The sequence below is a fragment of the Cucumis melo genome, chromosome 5 (assembly GCF_025177605.1).
Source record: "Cucumis melo cultivar AY chromosome 5, USDA_Cmelo_AY_1.0, whole genome shotgun sequence".
In the NCBI taxonomy this organism is placed as follows: domain Eukaryota; kingdom Viridiplantae; phylum Streptophyta; class Magnoliopsida; order Cucurbitales; family Cucurbitaceae; genus Cucumis; species Cucumis melo.
In genome coordinates, this window is record NC_066861.1 from 28,377,118 (window position 1) to 28,402,780 (window position 25,663).

The 25,663-nt window shown below is 31.1% G+C and overlaps 3 protein-coding genes across 4 annotated transcripts; 2 read left to right on the plus strand and 1 right to left on the minus strand.

Moving 5' to 3' along the window:
• Window positions 1-2,225: 2,225 nt before the first annotated feature.
• LOC103496393 (protein LIGHT-DEPENDENT SHORT HYPOCOTYLS 2-like) lies at window positions 2,226-3,585 on the plus strand. The gene has a single exon (XM_008458229.3). The coding sequence runs from the start codon at window positions 2,795-2,797 to the stop codon at window positions 3,362-3,364; it is 570 nt and encodes a 189-aa protein (XP_008456451.2). The 5' UTR covers window positions 2,226-2,794; the 3' UTR covers window positions 3,365-3,585.
• A 10,699-nt stretch (window positions 3,586-14,284) lies between these two features.
• On the plus strand, window positions 14,285-19,109 carry LOC103496398 (uncharacterized). The gene is made up of 11 exons (XM_008458235.3): window positions 14,285-14,742; window positions 14,891-15,069; window positions 15,321-15,543; window positions 15,665-15,806; window positions 15,881-16,081; window positions 16,241-16,375; window positions 16,515-16,643; window positions 17,158-17,573; window positions 17,791-18,007; window positions 18,247-18,437; window positions 18,682-19,109. Exons 1-11 carry the CDS (start codon window positions 14,378-14,380, stop codon window positions 18,857-18,859), a joined length of 2,376 nt encoding a protein of 791 aa, XP_008456457.1. The 5' UTR covers window positions 14,285-14,377; the 3' UTR covers window positions 18,860-19,109.
• A 696-nt stretch (window positions 19,110-19,805) lies between these two features.
• On the minus strand, window positions 19,806-23,951 carry LOC103496408 (biotin carboxyl carrier protein of acetyl-CoA carboxylase, chloroplastic). 2 transcript variants are annotated; one of them, XM_008458243.2, is made up of 7 exons: window positions 23,556-23,951; window positions 22,617-22,670; window positions 22,355-22,530; window positions 21,955-22,270; window positions 21,760-21,831; window positions 20,222-20,287; window positions 19,806-20,115 (listed from the first exon to the last, which is right to left on the minus strand). In XM_008458243.2, the coding sequence occupies exons 1-7, from the start codon at window positions 23,706-23,708 to the stop codon at window positions 20,092-20,094; spliced, it is 861 nt and encodes a 286-aa protein (XP_008456465.1). In that variant the 5' UTR covers window positions 23,709-23,951; the 3' UTR covers window positions 19,806-20,091. The 2 variants fall into 2 exon arrangements, with proteins under 2 accessions (XP_008456465.1, XP_008456473.1); XM_008458251.3 differs by having other exon boundaries at window positions 22,355-22,512; window positions 23,556-23,948.
• Window positions 23,952-25,663: the final 1,712 nt, after the last annotated feature.

The following is a 25,663-nucleotide window of genomic DNA, read 5'->3' on the forward strand; positions in this document are numbered from 1 at the left end:
TTGATATATATATATAGCTACCTCCCTATTCTACCTACCTACATATATATATATATATATATATATATATATATATATAGCTCATACCCTTAGTCCTTTCATATCCTTTTTGTACTTTTTTCACTACTTTATATAAGTATATATTTCAGTACAATACTGAGACGAATAGAAGATCAAATATCCAAGTTTTAGAGGAGAATAAGTAATATAATGTATTGGTTATATTCGAATCTACTCTGTGACAACGGTGTATTACTAATTTATTACCATAGTTTTGGTAGAGAATTTTAAAGTATATGATTTTAGAGATTTAAATTATATGCATGGTAGTAATTTAAGAATTTTGGATTGTTTTGTATATGTTTAATGCTATATTTATAAACCTAACTAAATAATAGGTTTAATTATTATAAGCTATACATTATGATTTTATTTTATTTTTTTAACTTGTTTTATGTTGTAAAGTTTGTATATAATTATTCATTTGTAATACTATACAGTTTATAACACATTGTCTAATATATATTTTAGTTAAAAAATGAAGTGAGTTTATGACAAGAAATGGTATTTCTAAATTTTCCTTTGTTTAAGATAATTTTGCATTAGCTTTTAATTATTTTTTAACTCTAGAAATTATTATTATTAGTATTGTTTTAACCTTTTAAAAACATTTTGTAAAAGATCACTATTTTCAATATATTTTATGCATATGCACAATATAGCTCAATTACAACTGATATTTTTTATTAAAGAAATGAAAATTCAAGTCCTCATACTTTGATTAATAAAAAGTTTAATTTCCAATCAAGCATTAGGTATTTTGGACACTATATATATATATATATATATATTCTCTGAATTTTTCTTTATTTTGTTTTAGTGAGGAAAGAATGTTTAATTTGTCATAATATTTTTCCCAATATAAAAAAAAGGTGGGAAAAACTATTTGTGTTGATGTAATATAAGTTTTTGGTTGGGAGGAAATTAAGTGGTTGACAAAGAATTTGCAAATATATCTTGATTGATTATTCCCACTATGATGATATTGGTATATATTTTCCATTATGTATTCGTCTAAGTAATTCATTTTACAAAAAAAAAAAAAAAAAAAAAAAAAGAAAAAAGGTTTCCAATTCACTGTTTTTTTTCCCATATCAATCATTTTTTTATCTTTCATTTTAACCAAAAAAAAATAAAAGATTTAGTTTTGGGACTAAGTTTTAAAACAATGTTAGTGGACATAAATTTCTACAATATAATGGAATTATTGTAGATTTATAATTAATATTTAATGCAACTAATTAAAATTATATTTATATGAATTTATGTTTATGTTAACATAAAGCTATGAACTTGTCACCTTAGTTCCATGACCCATTTCAAATATTTATTATAAACTTGGTTTATGGGACGATAAGCTGAAGGTCGAAAGGAAAATGAGTGAAATATTGATCGATCCTACTTGACAAAAACTCAACTTTAGATAAACCTAATGTTGATCATCACAATGGGAGTTTAGGTTCTGAACTTGAAAAACTGCATGTTATATTGATTTTCTTTCACAATTCTAAAATCTAGACAAAAAAAAAAAAAAAACGTAAATATCTTATTTTCATAATGGAAAAAAGAATAAAAAAAGCAAGTTGATATCTCATGTCCTATTTAAACTTTTACTACATCCAAAACTCTTTCTGCCAACTTAAACGTATTGAAAACAATAATGAAACAATTTTGTTTATGAGATAATATTATCTTTCTTAAATTACAAATAATCTATGGTAGAGACACGTGCATATATGTCAGAAAATATAGTACTAACAAATTAAAAACGTTGATTATTTTTGTTTGAAATGTATAATAAGGCTAGGTTTTGAAGTAATTATAATACATCATTATGAAACTCCTCCTCCCCCCCCCCCCCCCCCCCCCCCCCCAAAGTGTCCTCTTAACAACCTAGAAAAGTATAAACCCCTTTGTACTTTGTTAAAACAAAAACAAACCCCAAGATCTCTCTCATTAAGCAGAGTTATGTTAGTAGACGCGCCAAATTGTGAGTGGGTGACAGCCCCAAGTGTCCTTTTACCAATGGTCACCATCAACCTCTTTTCACTGCTTCATCTTTTGTCATTTTTTTTTTCTCTCTTTGCCTATTTACTACTGTTCCCACTCTTTAACCCCTTTACTCCTCATTTCAACTTTTCATGTCTCCCCCCCCCCCCCCCCTCTCTCTCTCTCTTCATAGTTTGTTTAACTCTCAGTTCTCTTTCCCTTTTCTCTTCTCTCTCCTCATAACAAATTCCCCCCCCCCCCCCTCTCTCATCCCCTAATAATTTCCCCCATTTCCCCCTTCTATTATCTTCTTCTAAGAAACACTATAACAATAACACTACTCTAAAAGGAACTCACTTTGATTCAAGTTTTTGGATTTTGGGTTACTTTGAGCTATTTTGGGCTATATACTTTCAGCAATTTCTGTTATTTTTTCTATATAATATATGTATATGTATAAATTGTAACTTTTTCAATGTTTATATATGATCATCATTGATGTCAATCTCTTTATGATCTTCTTCTTTACGTTGTTGTGTTGTTCTTCTTGATCGTCTCTTTTTGCCATGCAAATCAAAACCCATTTCTTAGTTTCTGCTCTTTTGAAACAAAAAAACCCTAAAATAACAAGTGGGTTTTCTCTTCAAAACCCTAAGAGATGAAATCTTTCTCACATCGGCCATAACAGAAAGTTTCAATCTTTACGAACATTTTCCTCCCTATTTTTCATCTTTTCGATTAAAGAATGGATTTGTTTTCAGAATCATCATCCAATAATGATAATCCCACCACCACCACCACCACTACAACACCACCCACCGCCACCACCAGTGCTGCCGCCTCTGCCACCACACCAAGCCGGTACGAGAATCAGAAAAGGAGAGATTGGAACACGTTTTGTCAATACCTCCGGAACCACCGGCCGCCGTTGGCTCTTCAGATGTGCAGCGGCGCTCACGTGCTGGAATTCCTCCGGTACTTAGATCAGTTCGGTAAGACAAAAGTACACAACCAAACCTGTCCGTTCTTTGGCCTTCCCAACCCGCCTGCCCCCTGTCCGTGCCCGTTGAGACAAGCGTGGGGCAGCTTAGACGCTCTCATCGGTCGGCTTCGGGCAGCTTACGAAGAGAACGGCGGTCGGGCAGAGGGAAATCCTTTCGGAGCAAGAGCGGTTCGGTTGTATTTAAGGGAAGTTCGTGATTTTCAAGCGAAAGCAAGAGGTGTTAGTTATGAGAAGAAGAGAAAAAGGCCTAAGCAAAAAATTAATACTTCTTCAACTACTACTCAAGATCATCATCAAGATTCTACCACTTGAATTTCTTATATATATATATATATATATATCTATATATTTTTATATAAATATTTTGTGTGAGAGAAAAGATTTGTTGCAATCTCTCTATTTTTACTTTTGAATTATTGCAAATGTCGAGATGGAGATTTGAACCTCCAACTGGAATTGAAGGTTTTTTTTTCTCTTGTGACGAATCTTGAGTTATGTTCTTATCATTCTCTTTTGATAAATATTTATAATTATGACTAGAAGTATTGGAAGATGTTAATTCTCTTTAAGATATTATTTATTAAAGATCATGGTTTTTTTCTTTCTTGATGTTGAAGTGATTTTGAAGATCAACAGAGGAACTGTTGAGACAAGTATTGGATATGATGTTAATTTCTATATATCATTCATTAGACCCTTCTTTTGGTCCTGAGGTGATTTTGAAGATTTAAAATGCATATAATTATGATGAGAAGAACATAATTTCCTGATCTTGAAGTGAAGTTTGAAAATTGAATTGATGGTTTGGTGGACTTGGTGTGTGGTTTAATTTGGGTGGGTTTTTTTAAAAAGGAATTCTCTATCTGATCAATTAAGTGGTTTTCAATTTTGAGAATATGATATGTTCTTCTAAGTGCTTTTTATAGATATATGGATTGAAATTAAACAGCAGAGTTTTAAGAATTAAGAAATGTGATGAATGAAAAATATGAATCGAATTAATGTAAAAAGATGATCACTTTTTTTCTTTTCTTTATCAATTTTCTTTCAATTTCTGGGTTTTCTGTAGTTGAATTTCTAGGGCTTCTTTTATTTTTTTTTGGTCTCTCTCTCTCTCTCTCTCTCTCTTCCATGATCAGATAATAAAGAAAAGAAAACAGAAACAGTCAAAAACTATTTATTAGGGTTGTTGTTTTTGGTCTTAAAACACAATCTTTCTAAAGATCTATACAATTAAGCAAAAAGACAAAACCCTAAATTTAATATATATCTTGTTTTTGTTTTTTTTCCTTTTCCTTTTCCTTTTATTTTCTTATTATGTATATATTAGGGTTTGAATTGAAATGGAAAAACCTTTCAATTGTGTCTACAAAATAGGGGAAATTATAAAGGAAAGGGAAAAAAAAAAAAAAACAGAGAGAGACAGCCACAGCCCCCATGTCTGGAAATAATTGAGAAACACTCCCCCTATGTGAGCTATATGATCTTTTAACACAATATTAATCAGATGAAAAAAACTAATTATCCTAATCATTGAGGTAATTACGATTATAATTCAATTAACATTATGCTTTACGTAGTAGGTATGAACCTTCTTGATTGGTTGGAGTGGGTGATGCTATTTAAATTTGTTGGAAGTGTAATTAAGAAGATATATTTAACAACTATAATTTACAATTTAGAAACTATATACTATAGATATCATGCAATATTCTTAGATGTGTACTAAAAGTTTAAATTATTATGAATGATGGCTTTGTTCTACTTTGTCATTTTTTAATCATTTTCTATGAGTAATTTTGATTATCGCTTTACTCTTTCGGGAAATTAGGCTTTGTTTTTTTGTAATCATTTGATTTTTGTTTTTTTTACAATTGTGTTAATTTTTCTTACTATATCTACTATATGTTATATATTTCCTAACTACACATTTGAATATTTAGAAAATTCAAACATAAAATTAAATTTCTAAAAAGTGAATTGTTTTTTGTTTTCAATAAATAATGAAAATAGGGTTTATACATTAAAAAAAAATTAAAAGATTAAAGATCAAATAATTATCGAGCGAGACTTTCAATAAAGTTGTGATGATCTATAGCTTTCACTTAAATAACCATTTTCGACGGTGAAATTATGAAATAAAGTTTTATTATAACAAAAAGATGAACTAAAACTTAGAACTACACTGAAATGAATTATTGGGTTGAAATTGAATCCTAAATTTCAATTAATTATGTCCTTTTTGTTCACTAATCCTCTTGATGTTATATATGCATTTTGATCGTTATGATTAGATTACTAAAATCATATACAAAGGCATAGTTTTACAATAATTTTGATGGTTTTTTAGATATTTTTTCATCTTTATCGTGGTTTCACATTTCTTAAGTAAGAGAATTGAATTATCGATCAAATCCTAAATTTTTTAATTTACAAATCTTATTTTTATTCAAAAACAAAACAAGAAATTTAAAAGCAAAACCGATAGAATTATAAGTTGATCGAATCACTCATCCCACCTCTAGAGAACTAAAAACCAAAAAGTTACTTCACAATTATTTGGATTTTAATTAATTTTTAGTTTTTGCAATTAATTCTTTACCATGGTTTTTGAAAAATACACTATTTCAGTTATTTCAGTACTTTTAGAACTTGATTTTAATTTGAAACACAATTTTTTTAAAAAAAAAATCACAAGAAAGAAGATTAGTGGTGTGTCGAGAGACATCTCAATGACACATCTCTAAATGTCTAACCTCTCGCATTTAGATTGAAAATTTGAGTTGTTGGTCGTAAAAGAGAAATGTAGATCATGAAGAGAGATCCAACAAAAGTGTAAGAATTAATTAAGTTGAGTTGAATAAAGATTTTAATGGATGAGGACTTTCTCTTTTGTTGGGTCCTATTGGATATGTTAGTGCATGTATCATAATATATGTGATTAAAAGTTACTGTTAGAAAAGGTATTCAAATTTGAAATTTCAAATTTTGAATTGATATGCCACTATTTATTTATTGGTTAGTGAAAGGACTCAAACAGTTTTATTCTTAAAGTTACTACTTATAGCCATGGTGGAAATATATGGAATAATAATAATGGGTCATTGTTATAATTAAATGGCAAACTAATTAGTTTGTGAAAAATCTAATTTCTTTTTTTTTTATATATATATATATATTTTATAAATATTTTGGTGCATTTATAAAATATCAATATCAATGCACAAAAATGTCAATATATTATAATATGAAATTCATCTTAGCAAAGAAGTGAAGCATAATGTGTTAATTATACAACGAGCAAAAATATGAGCTCGAGGGATGAATAGAGAATAGGGTTGTTTAATATTTAATAACCTTTAATTTTCTGTCTTTGGTTTTTGAAATTCATATTTTTGTTTCTCTCAAATTCTTCAAATGGGTTTCATAATTAGAATTTTCTTTTTCAAGTTTTACAAATAAAATATACAAATACTTTGCAACTATATATATATATATTAATTAGTTTTAAAGTATTGTTTTTAATTAGAGTTTGAAAAGATTGATTAGGGTTTATTTTTTAAATGTAAAAGATTAGGATTTTGTTTTATAATTATATGATTTTCTTTTCCCTATAACGTTATGCTTACAAACACTTCCCTTTGTCTCTAAATTTATTGGTTTATTATTTACTTATTATTATTAGTTAAAAAAATAAAGCAAAAGCTTAAAAAGTTAAAAAATAAAAAATAAATTAACTTTTTAAAAAGGGGTATTTTGAAAAATAACAAAAATATTAGAACTATTTACAAGATATAGCAAAATTCATCGAATTCTCTAGGGTTTATTTATGATTTTTTGTTATATTTTGTAAATAGTTTCAATATTTTGCTACTACTGAATGACAATTTCTCTTTTTAAAACTTGTTTTTAGAGTTTTAAATTTGTCTAATAATTTAACTTAACGCAAAAATCAGTTAGAGATAATAGATTTAGCTTTTACAAACAAAACGAAAAGGTTATCGAAACATGACTTAAAAATTTCTTTTTTTTGAAGACATTGAAAGTTAGTATCAAATATTAACTTTTTGATCGTGTATATAAGTTTAAACCAATCGAACTATAATCAAATTATATAATACAATATTTTAAACCTTTTTTTATTCTTTGATTTTCTAATATATTTCATTGAAGTATAAGAACTAAGACAATTCCAAATTAAAAAGTAGGGTTTTCTTTTGTATGTCAATTGAATAATATACCCTTATCAATTGAGTTTCTAATTTCTTTTAATGTAGCATTAAACTGGTCCAAGTTAAAAGGGTTGGGATGGGAAAAGTCATTAACCTTACTTTTTATAAATTGAAAAAAAAAAAGAAAAAAGAAAAAGAGAACTACAAAAGAAAAGATTTGGTTTAGAGAATGATTTTTGTTAGCCCCAATTTGGAGTATAAAAAGTTATGATAGAAGTAAATGAAGCATATCAGATGTGTTTTCTCTTTTCCCTTTTGAATGATTTGACACTTTAAAGTTGAAAAGTCTTTGCATTTTCCATCTTCAGAAACATTAAAAGTCCAAATTGTTACATATATTTCACTCTTTCCTAACTTATTTCTTTCTTTTTTTAAAGCATAATTTGGTTTTTTTTTTTTTCCTTCTAAATGTGCAAATCACCTTGCTATATACTTTTGATAATACGACAAACCAAAAAATCGAATCGAACGATCAAAACCTACCGAATTGAAGGTGATCAAAGACGATGTGGGCTAATTTGGTCAATGTCAATTCGGAAAAAAAATTAAAAGGCTTAAACTGCCTAATCTATTAAACAATGGCGTGTTTGTATTCTTTTATAGTAAGGATCGATTTGAACATTTACTAAATCGACATTATTACTCGGTTCGATCGAAAAACCAACTCTCGACCGATGCTCACCCCTAAATTTAGCTAATGTTTTAATTTTAAAAAATCAAGTGGAATTTGATAACTTATACAAAAGAATTTTAAAATGTAGAAATATTCTTTTACTTTTGCAATTTAGATAAGAGTTGAACTCTTTTACTTAATAAATATGAAAACAAGGAAATATGTTTTATTTTCAAAATTAAAAAAATCAATATGATTACGTCTAAATTATTATTCGAACTTATATTGTAAATATGGTCTTTTTATACTTTATGATATAGATAAATTAAATGACCAAACATTTGACCTCGATGTCGAAGTAATGTCGAAGTAATGCAACTCCAAATATTTCTTATGTTCATGAAATGAAATTAGTGATCATAATTAACTATATACACATAAAAGTTGATAGACAATTTATATAAACTTTCCTTTTTCTTTTCCTTTTTTTTTTTTTTTTTTTTTTTTTTTTTTTTTTTTTTTTTTGCTAGGGTTGAGCTTTAGGTTTGGTTCTTTTTAGGCAATGATATGAAATGACTACGTGTGGGAATTTGGAACTCCAATTTTTCCATATTCAATAATTTTCATTTTATATGTATTATTGTTTATGTAAAGTCCCCTACCTGAAAAAGGCTTCTTTTTCTTATACCAATTCAAACTTTTTCAATTTTCTTTCTTTTTTTATTGACATAAAATATTATATTTGTAATGGTGTTAATTTAAAATAAATAAAAGTTTTCCAAAGATCTACCACGTCGGGACAAACCTAACGTATTTATTAGTATGAAATATTTTTACATAAAATTTAGATCTAACAATGCCTGAAGAATGCCATAAATTGTGCATACTAAAATAAACCATACGAGTTAGGGTTTCTAGTTACAAAATTGCTCACGAACATGTGTGTATATATATAACATTATACAATGTCAACCAATTAAATATTTAAAGATTAAATCACCAAAATATTATTCACTTATTTATTTATTTATTTCTTTTTGTCAAAATTGAACGTAGCTTAACTAATATAATGTTCGTACTCTCAATAATGAAAAGAGAGATTTGATCTTATCAACTTTGTATTGTGGAATGCTTGAACTTGTGGCTAAGGGACGAACAAGTTTTTCCTATCTTTTATCCATTGTCGATCAAAATGTCATTTAAACCTAATTTTTATTTTGGATTGACGTCAATTTAATTTAGGAAATTCAACAATTAGTATCATACTTTTCGAATTATGATAAGTCGTTATTAGTTCAATTATCTACTAAAATTTATAGGAAAAAGCATATAATCAATTCAACCAAAGTGTATAAAGAGAATATTATAGCAAAATACTAGCGTTCCTATACACTATATTTGTTCAAATTAATTTTTAAACTTATCACAAATTTATCATCTAAACATTAGATTTTTTTAAAAAGTTTAATTTTAAATAATCTCTTTGACTAATACACAAAACTAAAAAAAATTGTATGTTTGAGTGGTTTAAATTCATATTTAATTGATTGACTAGTATTAAACTTTTTCAATCTTTATATTTATAGAGTCTATTAGACATATAAGATCTTAGGAAAAGGTTATAAATCTCTTAAACACAAAGATTCATTTGATATTTTTAAAAGTTCAAGAACATAATAAACACAACTCCCAATCATCAAAAGGGTACACTTGTATTAAATAATTTTGAAAAAGCATGAAGTATCTTTAAAATAACAAAAATTTCAAACATTTTCGTGGCAATTTGTACTAAAAGAAATTAATTATAATAATTAAAAAGAAAAAAAGAAAAGAGAGAAAGAAAGAAAATTGGAGAGTGGATGAAGGGAAGGCCCAGAGAGCTGGGGGGACACACAAAGAGAGGGGAAAGGGAAAATAATAAAAAGGTGAAGAAAAAAAAAGTCCGTACAAAGATCCCGCAATCTACGGTCAACTGGATGGGACGTCGGTGGTTGACACGTGCGCTTCCAAGTGGTCCCCACGGTCCTCGTGATCCCACGTGGATCCATGTACTCCTTGTCGGCAACCGAGACGCTCCATCGGCTCGGCCACGTAGGACCTGTGGGAGCCGTTGATTACATGGAATCCTACGGTCCAAAATAGTGGCTTCATGTTTCCTTCCGACATGGCGATGTTTTCCATCTTTGGTCTTTGCATCCTTTGCTATTTTTAGGATTTAATTTCCTCGAGATTTGGTGTTTTTAGAATTTTAATCCACATCATTTCACTTTTCCCATATTTAATTTACTTCTACGGTTTATATTCTTATTTTCACTTACATACACCCCAACTAATCTAAATATACGATGTATTATAAATGATCTAATTTGTAATCTCGTAAGAATTAAGCTTATGAAAATTTTAATAAAACGACGATAGAAAAAGATTTGTTTTTAAAGGGTTTTATTGTGGACAGGGTAAAAGAATAATAATTAACTCTATATTCTTTCGTTAACAAAAACCTATTATGTATTATCAACTTCGATTTAAAGATTTGATTCTCACGTATATTCTAAAACTAGTGTATATCAAATTCATTCTCTCTAGCATATGATTTTTATATCAAAATATTACTATATATGTCGCTTTTAGTTATTCATGCATGTATTTGTAAAATTAAAATAGTTTTTTTTTTCCTTATGTTATTTCATATAATTAAAGATTTTCTTGTTTTGTTTGGAATTTGCATTTTAGAAAAATAGTTGATGTTTTAAAAAATATAAAATTAAAAAAATACACTATCAAATTTATTTTCTTTTAAAATTTAGGGTCGAACAAACATACGTTCAAATAGACTTAGCTTGACAAAATTAAATATTTTTAAATACAAAAATAAAAGAGACCTGTGTTAAAATATCGTAACTTGTTAGAAGTTGCAGTATCGTAAAGTTGAATAACAAAACGTATAGTACAGTCTATGGAAATTCACAAACAGTACTATCACTTAAATGTGTTCGTATGACAAGTAAAAAAAACCGAACTAATGTACAATATTGATTTGACAAAACACATATGAAAGTAAAGTTGAGTCAAAATACAAAACGAGAGGAACACGATACTATATTACCAAAATGCCCTTCTACCATCTCTCTCATTGTCTACCAAATAAAAGGCAAAACCCTTGATTCTTAATTTTGCATAAAGGAACCCCAAACTTGTTTGTAATTTTGAAGGAAAAAAAAAAGGAAATCCCAAACTTGTTTGCATAAAAAGGGTTTTTTGATTTTCTAGAAAGTTGAGAATAGCTAGAGAAAAACCACAAATATTTTTCTTTTCATAGGAATTTGTAAACTCGTGTTATTAATTAAATATAAGTATTCGATTTAATCCATACATTGATTTTGTCACATGTACTTAAAAGAAGTATAATTAATATTTATGTGACAAATATTATATATTATAATAAAGAAGGGTATGATGGTTTCAAATTTCCCGTCAAATGTCAGTCTTCAAGAAACTCTTTCTTCATTAATATTTCACAATTTTTATCTTGTTGTTGGCTCGTGACCAATCATCATCAATTTGGTTCATATAGATTTGCTCTCACCATTGGGAGGATTTCATCATTTTATTTTATTTTATTTATAAATGTTTAATTCTCTCTTGGTTTATTTACTTTTCATAGTACAATATTATAATATATATATATATATATATAAGATTTTTATTATTAAATGGATGTCTGTTTTCCACGTACCTCTGCTGCATTCCCTCCAACATAGTCATTGGTTTTTGCTAATCATCTTTTTTTATATAACCCTTTCCCTCTCTCTTTCTTATTGATCTCTCCCACCATTATTTCGTCCCATCTATTCGGTTTTCATTGACAAATCCATATTTTTATTATATATACTTAAGTTGACGAAGAAGAAAAAGAAAGATAATATCCGTCGACTTCTCGTCGCCGACGTTTTTGTTGATGTGATGTTTTAACTCTCGTTTATTGATACTTAATTTCTATTCTTTTTTTTTTTCCTATTAGTGTTGAAATTCTTATTTAGATCCGTGAACTTTGAGGGTTACGTCTTTGAAGACTTTTGATGGATGATCGTATCGTACTAAAGCATGAAATATTGTTAATGGAATGATTTGCACTCTCGTTCATATTTTGTTTGAAAAATATAACGTTATATAATGTAATTTTTGTAATTTTTATCGATTAAGTTTCTAATTTTCGTAAGTGAATAAATAATTTAGACTTTTAATCACTAGATTTATCCGGTAAATCCTTGTAATACATTATTTCCTAATTAGACATTCTTCTTCTTAGTGGAGTTTAATAAATAAGATAATTAAAGTTTTGTGCGTGTACATTTGTCTTTTTTTAGTTTTCAAAATGTGTTGTTCGAGTACAATAAACATAGAAGAATATTTGAACGTTTAAATTAAAAAAAATGGAATGCATGCCTTAACGAGCAAAAGTTATGTTCGTATTGGTATTTATATTTAGGTTTGTTGGCATGCATTATATGGTGGAAATTTTTCATGGCCCCAACATTCAAATCAAGAAAATTTATCGTTTTTTCTCCATTCCTAGTAATTAACGACCATATATTAGTTCAATTCAATTTTTTTTTTTTCTAATTTTATGGTCTTCATTGCAAACAAATGATATAGTCGTTTCATATGAAAATATATATTGTTCATGCACCAATATGATTTTCTTACATAGGGCGATGTAGCATTTTCAATGTTCTACTTTTTATAATTTCCATATTTTTCCTTTTTCTTTCAACCCAAAACTTTTATTTACTTAAATTTTATGCTCTCTACGCACATAAATCTTGTCTTACGTTATAGAAATAATGGTTAAAAATAGTTAAAAATAGTCCAATTAAGCCATAATCAAATCTTAATTAATTAAGAACTAACTATGACACTTACCAAAAAAAAACTATCAAATCGATATTTACATATGATTTAAATACTCCCATACGAAAATCTCCCATAGAATAGTTTTAAAAAGAAATTAAACTTAGCCCACAAGTCACAGGCTTTCAATATGGAAGAAATTGGGCCAAGGCCCATTAAGCTGGAATAGGTTAAGAAAACATAAATTTTGGGAAGTTTTATTTTTCTCTTTTATTTTTTATTAATAAATTTAATGCAAACCACCAAAAATATTTTAGAATCTATCGAGAATAGATATTGTGATACTTTTGTTTTTGTTTTATGACTAAGTTTATTTTTTTTAATAATAAATGATCGCAAATGATTCAAATCACAAACTTTATGGTTACTAGTATACTTGTATCAAATTAATTTTTATATGAGAAATTATAATGGGTGACCGTTTGAGTTAAAGGGATTTGCAGGTTTGTAAACACTTTTTCCATTTCGTTGATATTAGAGAGATACAAGTTCAACCCAAGTGATACATTTGATACATACCCCTTAATATACACTTGATACACCTAAGTGACCTAAGTGTGTATCGTCTATATATCACATGTATCAAATGTATTAAAGTGAATATCAGTAGTGTACAAGTGTATATTAGTAGTATATCGAGACATGTGTATCATATGTATTATTTGGGTTGGACTTTTTTCTGCCGTTTTTGCAAAAGTAAATAATTTTGTACAATGTACCTAATTGTTTAAATTTATTTTATCTAATATGAAAAAGTCTCTTTTTATATTTCGATCGTCGCGATAGTTTATGTAACGGTCTTATAAATAACTGTTATATATGAGTTTTAATTTCGAGTCATTCGCTAGTTACATTACTTTGGTATTTTGTATAACTTAGTCTAAATATTTGTGCGTTCCTAACTTCCTATTTACTTTATTGGTTTATTTTTTATTGTTCATCCACAATTAAACATTTGATTAATCTATTACGACCTCATTTCATATTCTAATTTCTATTTCACATTGAAATCAATAGAGAATAGAGATACGATGAAAATAACCTAAGAAATAGTGAGTTTGTCTATTAATTGGTGACAGATTTGACCCTCTCGTAATCCTAACAACAAACATGTGGATTAAAACTAATAATTTCTCATCCTATGTTGTTTAATATGTCATGCAAAATTTGTAGAAAATAGTTGACGGTAGAATTTTAAAATCTATATTGGTTAAAATACTACTTAATTTTATTTACTTTTATCGTTGATTCATTTTGATCTTTGTACTTTGAACGTATTTTTGTTCATTTAAGTTTGTATGCTTTGAAAATATTCATTTCGGGTATTACATTTGAAGTAGAGATTACTTTTATCCGCGAGGGAACGTTTAACCTCAAACCTTCAAAATTTGTATACTTTAATGTATTAATTTGTTATAATTATTCTTCATACAAAACATTAGTAGATTACATTTTGGTTTACTAAAAGATCGATCAAATCGAACCGGACCCAACCACAACCGGTGCTAAGGGCAATAGTTGGAGAAACTCTGCCCGCCCTCAACGCCATCTACTATCATTTCCCCGGCAATGAACCGACTTCGCGCAGCCCTCCGCCACCGTCGCACTAATATTCATTTCGCTCTCCGGCGATGCCTCCACTACAAAGTACCAAAGACACCGGCGCCGCCATCACCGCCGGCGCCGCCGAAGCCTCCAAAAAAGCCACAGAGCTTCACAATGCACGGTATCACTTGGGAGGATCCTTACAGTTGGATGTCAAGCTTGAACGACAAGGTAGCGATGCGCCATATGGACGTTTACATGGAGCAGGAGGAGAAGTATACGGAGGCTGTAATGGGCGGGACAGAACGCCTTCAGAGTAAGCTTCAGTCTGAAATGGCTTCTCGCTTGGCTTTTGAACTCTCAACTCCTCCACTTCGCTGGGGACCTTGGTAGGGTTTTTTTTTTTTTTTTTTTTTTTTTTTTTTTTTTTTTTTAATTGTGAACTCTTTGTGTTATTGTTGATATATGTCGATAAGAATCGATTTCTTTACCTCAACTACTGTTGATCTCTTTGAAGGCGAATGTCAATCGCCGCAGGTTGTATTATCGAAGAGTTGAAGAAGAAAAGCAATATCCTGTTCTCTGCCGCAGATTAGCGAGCTTACATGATGAGTTTATTTCCAACAAATCTCCTTCTGCTGGATTTGATTATGTTTCTGGCCAGAAAATTGAGCAGAAGTTGATTGATTATAATCAAGAAGCTGAGAGATTCGGAGGTTGTTGTTACATTTTTTTTTTTGCATTATTCTTTTTTTTCCTTTGGTTCAAAATTTTCTTTTGTGGGGAATGAGAGATTTCTATTTCTTGCAGCACAATAATTTTGTTTATCTCATAATATGAAACGAAACAATTGTCTGCAAGAAAAAGAGCTTGGATTTCTGATTTTTTTCCCCCTGCATGGTCATCTTGTACTCTCCCCTTTGTGTTTGGAACATGTTAAATCTCATCCTCTTAATTATTATGGTAGGTTATGCGTATGAGGAACTATCAGAAGTGTCTCCAGATCATCGGTTTATTGCATATACTATGTATGACAAGGACAATGACTACTTCAGATTATCTGTAAAGAATTTGAGTTCTGGTTCTTTATGTAGTAAGCCTCAAGTTGATCGAGTTTCTAATTTGGCATGGGCCAAAGGTGGTCAGTCATTGCTCTATGTTGTCACCGATCAAAATAAAAGACCATGTAGGTTGGTACATTTGTTTCCATGCACAGTTCCTCCTTATAAGTGTTTTTACCCCTTCCATGTTGAATATGGTTGTGAAGTTGAGATGGAATGTGCTTGTTCCTGTATTCTTTTTTTTCATTAGGTTGTATTGTAGCATGATTGGATCAATCGATGAAGATACTTTGCTTCTTGAAGAACAAGATGACGATGTTCATGTTTACATTCGACACACAAAAGACTTTCGTTTTGTTACTGTTAATCGGTTCTCTCCTACATCTTCCAAGGTAAGTATGATATCTGAAGAACTTCTTAGTTTTGTAGTCAGTTGAAATTATACTTTTATTGCCCCCCATTTCAGGTCTTTCTAATTGATGCTGCTGATCCATTATCGGGTATGGAGTTAATTTGGGAGTGTGAAAAATTGACCCATTGCATAGTGGAACATCATCTTGGAGATCTTTATTTGTTTACGGATGCTAGTAAAGGTCATGAACCCGTTGATTCTCATTATCTTCTTCGAAGCCCCCTTAAGGTTGACTCTACCTCACGAACATGGGAGGTTGGTTTTGTTCATTGGGACTTGTTTTCCTTATTGATCCTGTTACTCTGAATGATCCAAAAATTTCAACATTGCAATGAATGCAGTTTTTCTTTTCTGTTTTGGCAGTTCTTAGTCCAAAACATTTTCTTAAACAACCAATTTTCTGATGTAGTGCAGCATGTATTTGTTGATGACCCCGACTTGGTGATCGTGGATGTTGATTTCAGCCACACACATTTGGTGCTTATACTTAGGGAAGGCAGGAAATTTAGACTCTGTGCTGTTCGTCTACCCTTACCTGTTGGTCGAAAGGTCTGATTTCCGGAACTGTAGGACTTAGGACTATCTATGGCTCCTGTTGCATACAATAAGCAGCTACAGTTACCATACAATTAAGCTGGCCCTTGACTACCAGTACTTATTCCTTCATCTGCCACTTTCAATGTGCCAGGGACCGATCAATCTCAAAGAACTTGAACTACAATATCTGCCTCTTCCAAAGCATGTATCTCAGATTTCCTCGGGACCAAATTATGATTTTTATTCATCAACGATGCGATTTACTATTTCGTCGCCTGTGGTATGTGGATTTCTGCCGGTCATTTATTCTTAAGATTGTTTTTGCGAATAGTGTTGCCTATAACTGTTTGGTGGTTGTGGCACAAATTTATGATGGATAATTTTTTGGACATGAAATAATTTCATTAGTCAAATGAACTATCTAAGGATATACAGAAATAGGCTATATTGTAAGCCATACAAAAGATGTTTAGGCTAAACGATCCCCCTCCCCTTTTTAGTTTTTGTCTCAGTTCTCCAAAAGGCAGTTCCTTCTTTTCTGTAACTTGGGGTTTTCTTACCTTCTTACCTATGTAAAGTTGTCTATTTGCTGTTTGCATCTCAACTTGTTTCGTAATTGTAAACCTAGGTTTCTGTTTCTCTCTATGTTCTTGAGCTATTACCCATGTTAGCGCTGGCTTAGCAACTTATCCTTTGGAATGTAATGATTCTAAGAACTTAACATATTTAGACTTCAGGACGGATGTCTGTCTGACCGTATGCTGTCCATTAATGTTTACTTATATATCAAACAGATGCCTGATGCTGTAGTTGATTATAACCTATCAGATGGGAAATGGAATATCATCCAGCAGCAAAGCATTCTTCATGAAAGAACAAGAATTCTTTATGGAACAACTTTCTCTGCTGGAGGATCAAGAGAAATATCTAATGCGTTGGAGAACTCTATGGGTGAAGCCAACTTTGATGATGAACAGATGTGGAACAGCCTTTCTGAATACTATGCTTGTGAACACTACAACGTCTCATCAGATGATGGAGTTTTGGTTCCTTTAACCGTCATATACTCTTACAAGTGTAAAAAAGAAAATGAAAACCCTGGATTACTTCATGTACATGGAGCTTATGGTGAGCTACTTGACAAACGGTGGCGTAGTGAGTTAAAAAGCCTTCTTGATCGTGGTTGGGTCATTGCATATGCTGATGTTAGGTTTGTAAGCATTTGTACTTCCCGCTATTCTGTGTGCCTTGGCCCTTTGTTTTATTGATTTGGTGATGCTGCTAGACAGCTTGCTCGTGAAATTGTTTTCGTTCACCATATGATAGTTATAATTTATTCAGATTCCATCAAAACTTTTTTATCTCGAATTTGACATGTCATTTCCTGTTGTTTGGCCCTGAAATATAAGTTGATGCTTTGCTTCCAGAGGTGGAGGCGGAGGGGGTAAGAAGTGGCATCAAGATGGTAGGCGTATAAAAAAGTTCAATTCAGTTCAAGATTATATTTCATGTGCAAAATTCCTTGCTGAAAGAAAGATTGTAAATGAGGAGAAGCTTGCTGGTTGGGGCTATAGCGCTGGAGGACTTTTGGTTGCCTCTGCCATCAATCAATGCCCAGAATTATTTCGAGCTGCTGTTTTGAAAGTATGCTTCCATTTCTTTCTTTCTTCATTTATTTTTTTGCACACTAGTTGCATTCTATGTTACTTATGAAGTTGGATGGAAGGATTTCCTTATCTAAAGACTCTACTCTTTTACTATGATCAATTTGTTTTCTTCTTTCTGCCTCCTCTGCTTGTTTTAGAAGAATTTTCCTTAAGAAAAGTATGACTAAATTTAGTCTTATTTCATTTTGTTTCACTAAATCTTCCATTTTGTTCCAGGTTCCATTTCTAGATCCAATAAGCACGCTCCGTAATCCCATTATACCACTAACTCCTGCTGACTACGAAGAGTTTGGATACCCTGGAAATGAAGATGATTTTCATGCAATACGCAGATACTCTCCCTATGATAACATACAGAAGGATGTCGCATATCCTGCTGTCTTGATAACCTCTTCCTTTAATACAAGGTAATCGTCTTTTCTGCTGCTAGTCAAAGTTCATATACTTGAATATGTCATAGTTGCATCCTTGTCCATGTTTCTTACTTAGAGAAGACAATCGGTTTGTACAGGTGTTCAGGATATTGTACTTGGCTTATATTAACATTTCATATTTCAGCTTGTTTTCATTTTTCTTTTCCGATCATATCGTATACTCGTCTAGTTTTATTGTTCATATGCGATGTTCAATCTTTTTGTTTGTGTTGCACAGATTTGGGGTATGGGAAGCTGCAAAGTGGATTGCTCGAGTACGGGATTATAGTATTTATGATCCAAAACGTCCGGTAATTCTCAATTTAACAATAGACATAGTGGAGGAAAACAGGTATTTGCACTGTAAAGAATCAGCTTTAGAAACGGCATTTCTTATGAAGGCGATGGAATCGTAGAACTTCAGTGTTTAAGAACTAAAGATTATTCATCTAAGCTGTCGTGGAGACGTATGGTAATCAAGGTTAGGTTTAGATTAGATTATAATAGAATAGAGCTGAGGGTGCATATGTCTATTTCTTCTTCTTCTTCTTCTTATTATTATTATTAATTTCTTTGGTTGTGTCAAAATTTGTCAATGGGTAAACGACAGACATGAAATTACCTTGTTAGACAAATTATAAATTACCAGAAACACATGCTTTACAACCATGGGCCATTTTTCTGTTTATTTGTTGTTTATGGTTGGTTAAGTTACAAATTTAGTTCATATGGTTATGAAATATGTTAGGAATTTAGATCCTCTAGTCTAAAGACGTTAAAATTCATCCGTATGGAGTTTCAGAAATCGAACTAAACGTGGAGATTCTATAACAGACCTGTTTTGAAACACCTAACCTAAGAGAAAACAATGATGGATTGCTTTTTGGAACCATGGAATGAATTGTTCTGAAAAAGTCGATGCAAATTGAAGTTCCATGCAAGATCTTGATAATTAATAGGGATGTGATCCATACACACTGCATTTAAATTTCCTTGTTGGGATCTGACCACTGCCTAATGCATTTACATTTCTTTGTTAAATCATTTGCTACAACCGATGTTGATGTTGAAGTAAATAGTGCATTGCAAGATTAGATTTTTCACCCGAGTTTATCGCACTAAAAGGTTCTCTACCGACTTACATCTACATGGATTTTTCATCACTATTGATGCCAAAAATTCAAAATGTGAAGCCTACAAATCGAATTCCGAAGTGAAATTGTAATTTTTCCATCTCAAAGTATTTTAATAGAAAGATGTAGGGGGAGGTGGATTATTCACTCAAAATTGATGTGGAAAAAGCATTACTAGATGAAGAACTTCAATTTGTGGAATTACAAACGGGGTTCAACTAAAAGAAAGTACCAAATAAGCAGTTCTTATTAAAGGATAAATATATTTATATCAGATATCACAAAGAAGGATGAAAGTTCCCACAAAAACTGGTAAAAGGAATTGACATTTATCAACACAATATCTCTCTGTCTACACTCAATTAAAGAGGAAAAAGGAAGAAAGAAGAGGGATAAAAATAGACACTACCATAACTAACTCACAACCGAAACTTCCTTGGAAACTCAATTTGCTTCCCAAACTCATCTTAATCTCATCTGCTTAACTCGTCACTTGTATTCGAAACAGGATTAGTCTAAGGTTGAATGACAAACAAAGGCTGCAAAGAAACCAGAGGACAGTAATAAGTCCATGAATCCAAGAAAACAAATAATGTGGAGTTAATCTATTCATTACAATTAACTGTAATCGTTCGAACCACTTACCGTGTCAACGCTAACAGGCTTCCCATCCTCTGCAAGAACCTCGACTATGGTCCCCGATCGATCAGCCTGAAGATTAATTTTTTTTAAAGAGCAAACATTAGCATATGTTGTGACTAAAACTAGTGATCTGAGTAGTAGCTGACAACGAGACATTACTCAACTCTATATTAACTTTAAGGGTGGCTCGATAACAACATTCAAGGAATTCAAAGCCGGAATCAACAAAACTATTCTCAAGTTCAATTGACAGAACAGATGTCCATGGTCGAATGTATGCCTTCATCATGGGCATATTATTACCTCTTTTTATGTAATATATTGCGATATACACTTCATAAAATAATGTAACTTCTAAAATTAAAATGTGTTACAAATTTACTGAACTTCTAAACATATGTAAACATACTTCCTAAAATTTTCCATCTGCAACCCATCGAACTTAAACTTTGGGTTTAGTTGTGATTTAACATAATATAGTCCTACATTGAAACTCTAATAATATCGTTTCCTCCTCGATCAAGTTAACTCTATCTTTTGTAGGTTCAGTTTTTCGTATGTATGTGTTCTTTTGTATTTTTAAGCTCACTCTTTTGCCTGTCCACTACTGTTGCTTATTTATGCGTTAAGAATGAGGAGGATATATTTTTCTGGTTCTACTTTAGCTAAAAAATGTGGACTAATCTACTTAATCCTTTTGGTGTCTCTTGGTGCTCCCATACGGATGGTGTTAGGTCCTTGGACCAAAAGCTTTATGGTTTGGATATGAATCATAAAGCTAAGATTTATTTGGATTGCAGCCATCAATGCATTTTGGGATATTAGGAAGGAAAGAAACAGTCAACTTTTTTAAAATGGAGAGGATTGAGATCATGTGTGGGAGGCTATTCACTTCAGGGTTTCATCTTGATGCTTCTCTTCCTTCTCTCCCTTTTTCTACTCCTTTTGTAATTAATGCCAGTGGGAACACCTTTGTGTAAGTTCCCTTTGTGGTTGTTTATACATTGTTGTATGAATGTTCGTTGATCAATAAATGGAATCACTAGAAATGATCAAAGAACCAAATATAAGTTGTGGATTGGCAGGACTAATAGGAGATTTACCCTGATTCACATATATACTGTGAGGTAAATTGTTCACATGGAAGAATAAGAAGCAAACTAAAATGGTCTGATCTAATTCTGTTCCCCGTATATTGTTTTCATGAATGTTAACTTGTAATAAGTGGATTATTGTTCCATCTTTCCTGTGTATTTAGTGATTGTTTCATCCATAATGAGGCCGCTATAAACAGTGAATGTAAAATTCGTGAACTATGTGAATCTGATAGTGGTTCAAGTACATTCCCTCATCAATAGACAATACAATGGTAAGTATAGAATATACTGTTAGAAAGACAAACAGGGAACGGGGCATAAAACTGAAGGAAGACAGTGAGTTAGCAAGCAATGGTAGAATATGGATCGACTCTATCAACTGTAAAATTCAAAATAACTTTTCATATTCATAAGATTTAAGTGGATGAAGGTGGGAAATCTTACTTCTATTTCGTTCATTAATTTCATGGCCTCAATGATGCATAAAACCTGTCCCTTCTGAACTTTATCGCCAACCTATGTGAAGAATTCCACAAATATACCCAAAAACAAATTTACAATCAAAATAGATGTTGCAGCAGAACAATTCAAATAAATTGATTTATGAAATACTATTTAGCATTGGCCATAAAAATTTACCTTCACAAATGGTGGTTCTCCAGGTCCCGGACTACGGTAGAATGTTCCAGCCATAGGACATTTAAGAGTTGGAAGGGAGGATGTGGCTGACTTGGCAGGCGGAGGTGAAGATGGTGCACTTGAAGCAGAAGCAGGCGCTGGTAGTGCAGCAGGCATAGGTGGAGGAGCTGACTGTGCTACTGACGGTGGAGGTGCATACATCATTGGACCCACAGCAGGAGGTGGTGGCTGTGGTAAGGCCTCCTTTTTCCGAATTACCACTTCGCAGTCAAGCTGTTTCAATTGCAACTCTACAATATCTCTGGAATCAACCAATCTGGGAGCAGGTAAAAGAACATGTTATACCACATGCATACGTAGGTTACTTTAGAGAAAAAGTTCACAGATTGAGCTAGCTAACTTGACAAGGCTTGAAACTTGAGTAATGAACTCAGAGATCGACTCTTCCGTTGCCAAAATTTTAGAAGATTGATCACTCGATGGCTTAGCACTTCCATCTGATGCTAAAACATCAGATTCAGATGTAATCTTTGCAACAGTAGGTACATCAACAGGATCCTTCAATGAAACAGACAACTTCAAGAACAGCACGTTAGGAAGGAGAGAATACTTCAACAAAATCAAATCCTTTTACAATTAGAATTTGAAGTAAGCATGCATACCTCGTTCAATTGTGCTTGAATAAAAGTTGAATGCTTACGAACAGGCTGCACCCCCTGCAACATAAGCTTACGTATATCACATGCTCTAATCATGAGAGGGTAACAGCATGGCATGGAAAATAGATTTTCAGCTGAAGTGGTATAGTTCAATGCAATGACCATTAGCATTGACAAAACTCCAAATAAATAACAATGGATCTCAAGTAAACTAAACAACGAGTCTTGAGATCACCAAAAGATTCAGTTGTTATTAAGTTAAAGTTCATTCATTGTTCTACCTAAAAAGCTATGACAGATGGATTTCGAATCTGATAGACAATTGACAGAGATGAAATACACTTCACTGAAGCTGAACCATGGCTATTTGTGAAAAAGGAAGCACAAAATACCCCGAAAGCTACTTAAAAACATATCTTTGGTATATGCTTACATCACTAGTGACAAACTATAGCAACCACCAAAAAGGACACTTTCCCTTTCTATACATACTACCCTTTTAAAGATTTTAATCATTTGGGAGCTTCTGACGATATCCTTGCTTCTCTCTCAAACTACATGCCATTCCAATAGTTGGAGGAGTTTGTTTTGCATACGTTTCCAGTAACATAGCCCCCTGAATTATATGCTACATGTACCCAATTAACACCAAATCTACGTCTCTTTCACTCTTTAAAATCGCTTTCGAACTTCATATAACAACAAAACAGTCCAAGAATTCCATTCAAAAGAACCCTCCAAACACACTCTTCCAGATTCTTTCCAAATCACAAAACCAAATAACACCCAGCGAAAGTCAAAACCAACCCAGAAATTATTTTTTGCAGGAGAATCGTAAATCAGAAACGCATCACGTAAAATGACGACAATTGGGAGAAATAAGATAGAAATTCTAGTTAAAAATGGAAAAAAAAAAAAAAAAGAATTTGAATTAGCACATACCCTTGTGAAGATTCGGAGTTTGGGCTTGTTGGGTAGGCGAAACGAGAGCGAAGAATGAGAGGTGTTGTAGTTGAAAGTGCGAGGAGGCAGAGTAGTGGAGGGAGGTTTGGCCACTGCGGAAGCTGCTGAAGCTGAAGCAACGGAGGAAGCCATTGGATGATATGAGATGGAAAGAAAAAAAATGAATCTGGTTCGATAATGAAAAAGAGATTGTAGTGAAAGAAGAGGAAGAGAGAGAGAGAGAGCTTAGGAATGTCCGCCGGCGAAGATGGAGGTGGCGAAGGGAAGGGAAAGACGATGAAACCAATGAGACGGAGAGAGGAAGATGAGATTAACTCGGTCGCCCTTTGTTGCCACTTGCCTTTGGTAAAATGGGGTCTCTTTTCTTAACTACCACGTGACATTTCAATTCTCCCTTTATTTCTTTTCTTTTTAACATTTAGCTTCCATAGTCGAGATTTCAACATCTGATCTTTTATTCAAATATTTAATTTCTATTTTACATAAAATTATAAGTTTATACTTTTATTACACTAAAGAAAATTTGATTTTTTTAAATACAGTAAAAATAAACTCAAATATTTATAAACATAATAAATTTTTATTAGATGAACTACTATCTGTAATATGTAGTTTATCTTTGATCTATCAAAAGTACAATAGTTGTCAACACGTATCGTGCACATGATATTTGTGTTTCATTTTCATTTTATTGTTTAACTTGAATTTTTCTTCCTAACAATTTTTTATTAATTTTCCTCTCCATTATACTACATCTGTTTACCCTTTTAAATTCTAGAAACTTTTAAAAAAGAGAGTTGATGAGTGAATAAAAAAATACAAATTAAGAGAGGATGGTAAATCCAAAGTTTTTTTTTTTTTTTTTTTTTTATGTAAGTACATGTAGATATTCTTAAAGATGTCAATTTATGAGATAATTTTTTAAAAAAAAACAATAACTTCGTAAATCACATACTATCAATTAAAGATATATTTTTTCTATAAGTTGAATCTTTTTCTATGGTTGCTCGTATTGGATGCTTTCATTTTTAGTGATGTTTATGGATTTATTTGATCAAACCCAGTAACTTCGATTTGATCAACCTAGCCCCTGGGTTAGTAGGTTGATCGAACACTCGGCAACTAATGGAGATATTCTAAAGTGCATGTTTTATGTATCAACTAGAAACATTGATGAAATGTAAAAGATTTTCAAGAAATATATTTTTAAAATAAACACATCTATAAAAGCATAAAAAACCAAAAAAAACAAGGAAACGAACAACCCACAGCTGAAAACTACATACTACATGTAACTAAAATATTTTATTACTTGGAAGACTATCCAAATTGTGTGCAAACTCCAAGGTAGAAAGGGGGTTTTATAGCCATCCATATTTAAGAATTCGCAAATGTTCACTCATTGTATTTTGTGTGAGAATCAATAATTAAATGGATTATTAGTTATTTCCATTTAAAAAGATGAACTTCTAGATTTTCTTAGCTATAAAATTGTTTATCAGTCACAACTTTTGGTTTTCTTGAGCTATTAGAAGTTAGAAAGATTTTAAGTTTTTTTGAGCTATTAGTTATTCATAAGTTACAATTAATTTGCCTAATCAATTCATAAAATCACCTCATTTCTTCTTCAATTAGCATAAAAATAGAAAAAGAAAAATACAACACTGTCATCTACCTTATTATAAAAGTTACTTATAAAAAAAGGTCAAAAATGGAAAAAAAATTTATCCTCGTTCAAGCTTTTATATATATATATATATATATATATATATGTTAGATTTAAATATAAAATTTCACATAGTGATTTTTGTAATTTAATAATTAGTTTCTTGTTGGTTGGCGTTAAGTTTAAATTAATGAGATTTTTCAAAAGTGATTAAATCGGTCAATCGGGTGACCTAAATTAATGTCAAACATATTTATTATGATGTTTGGTAACCTTACTCCCAACTAATTTCAATATTGATTGTTCAAAATTATACCTTTACAAAAGCTGAATTCTTTAAATTACACTGTTAACAAAGTTAAAAGATTATTCTCTTTCCTCTCTGGACCAATCTAGAATATTTCTATATAAAATCAAACGA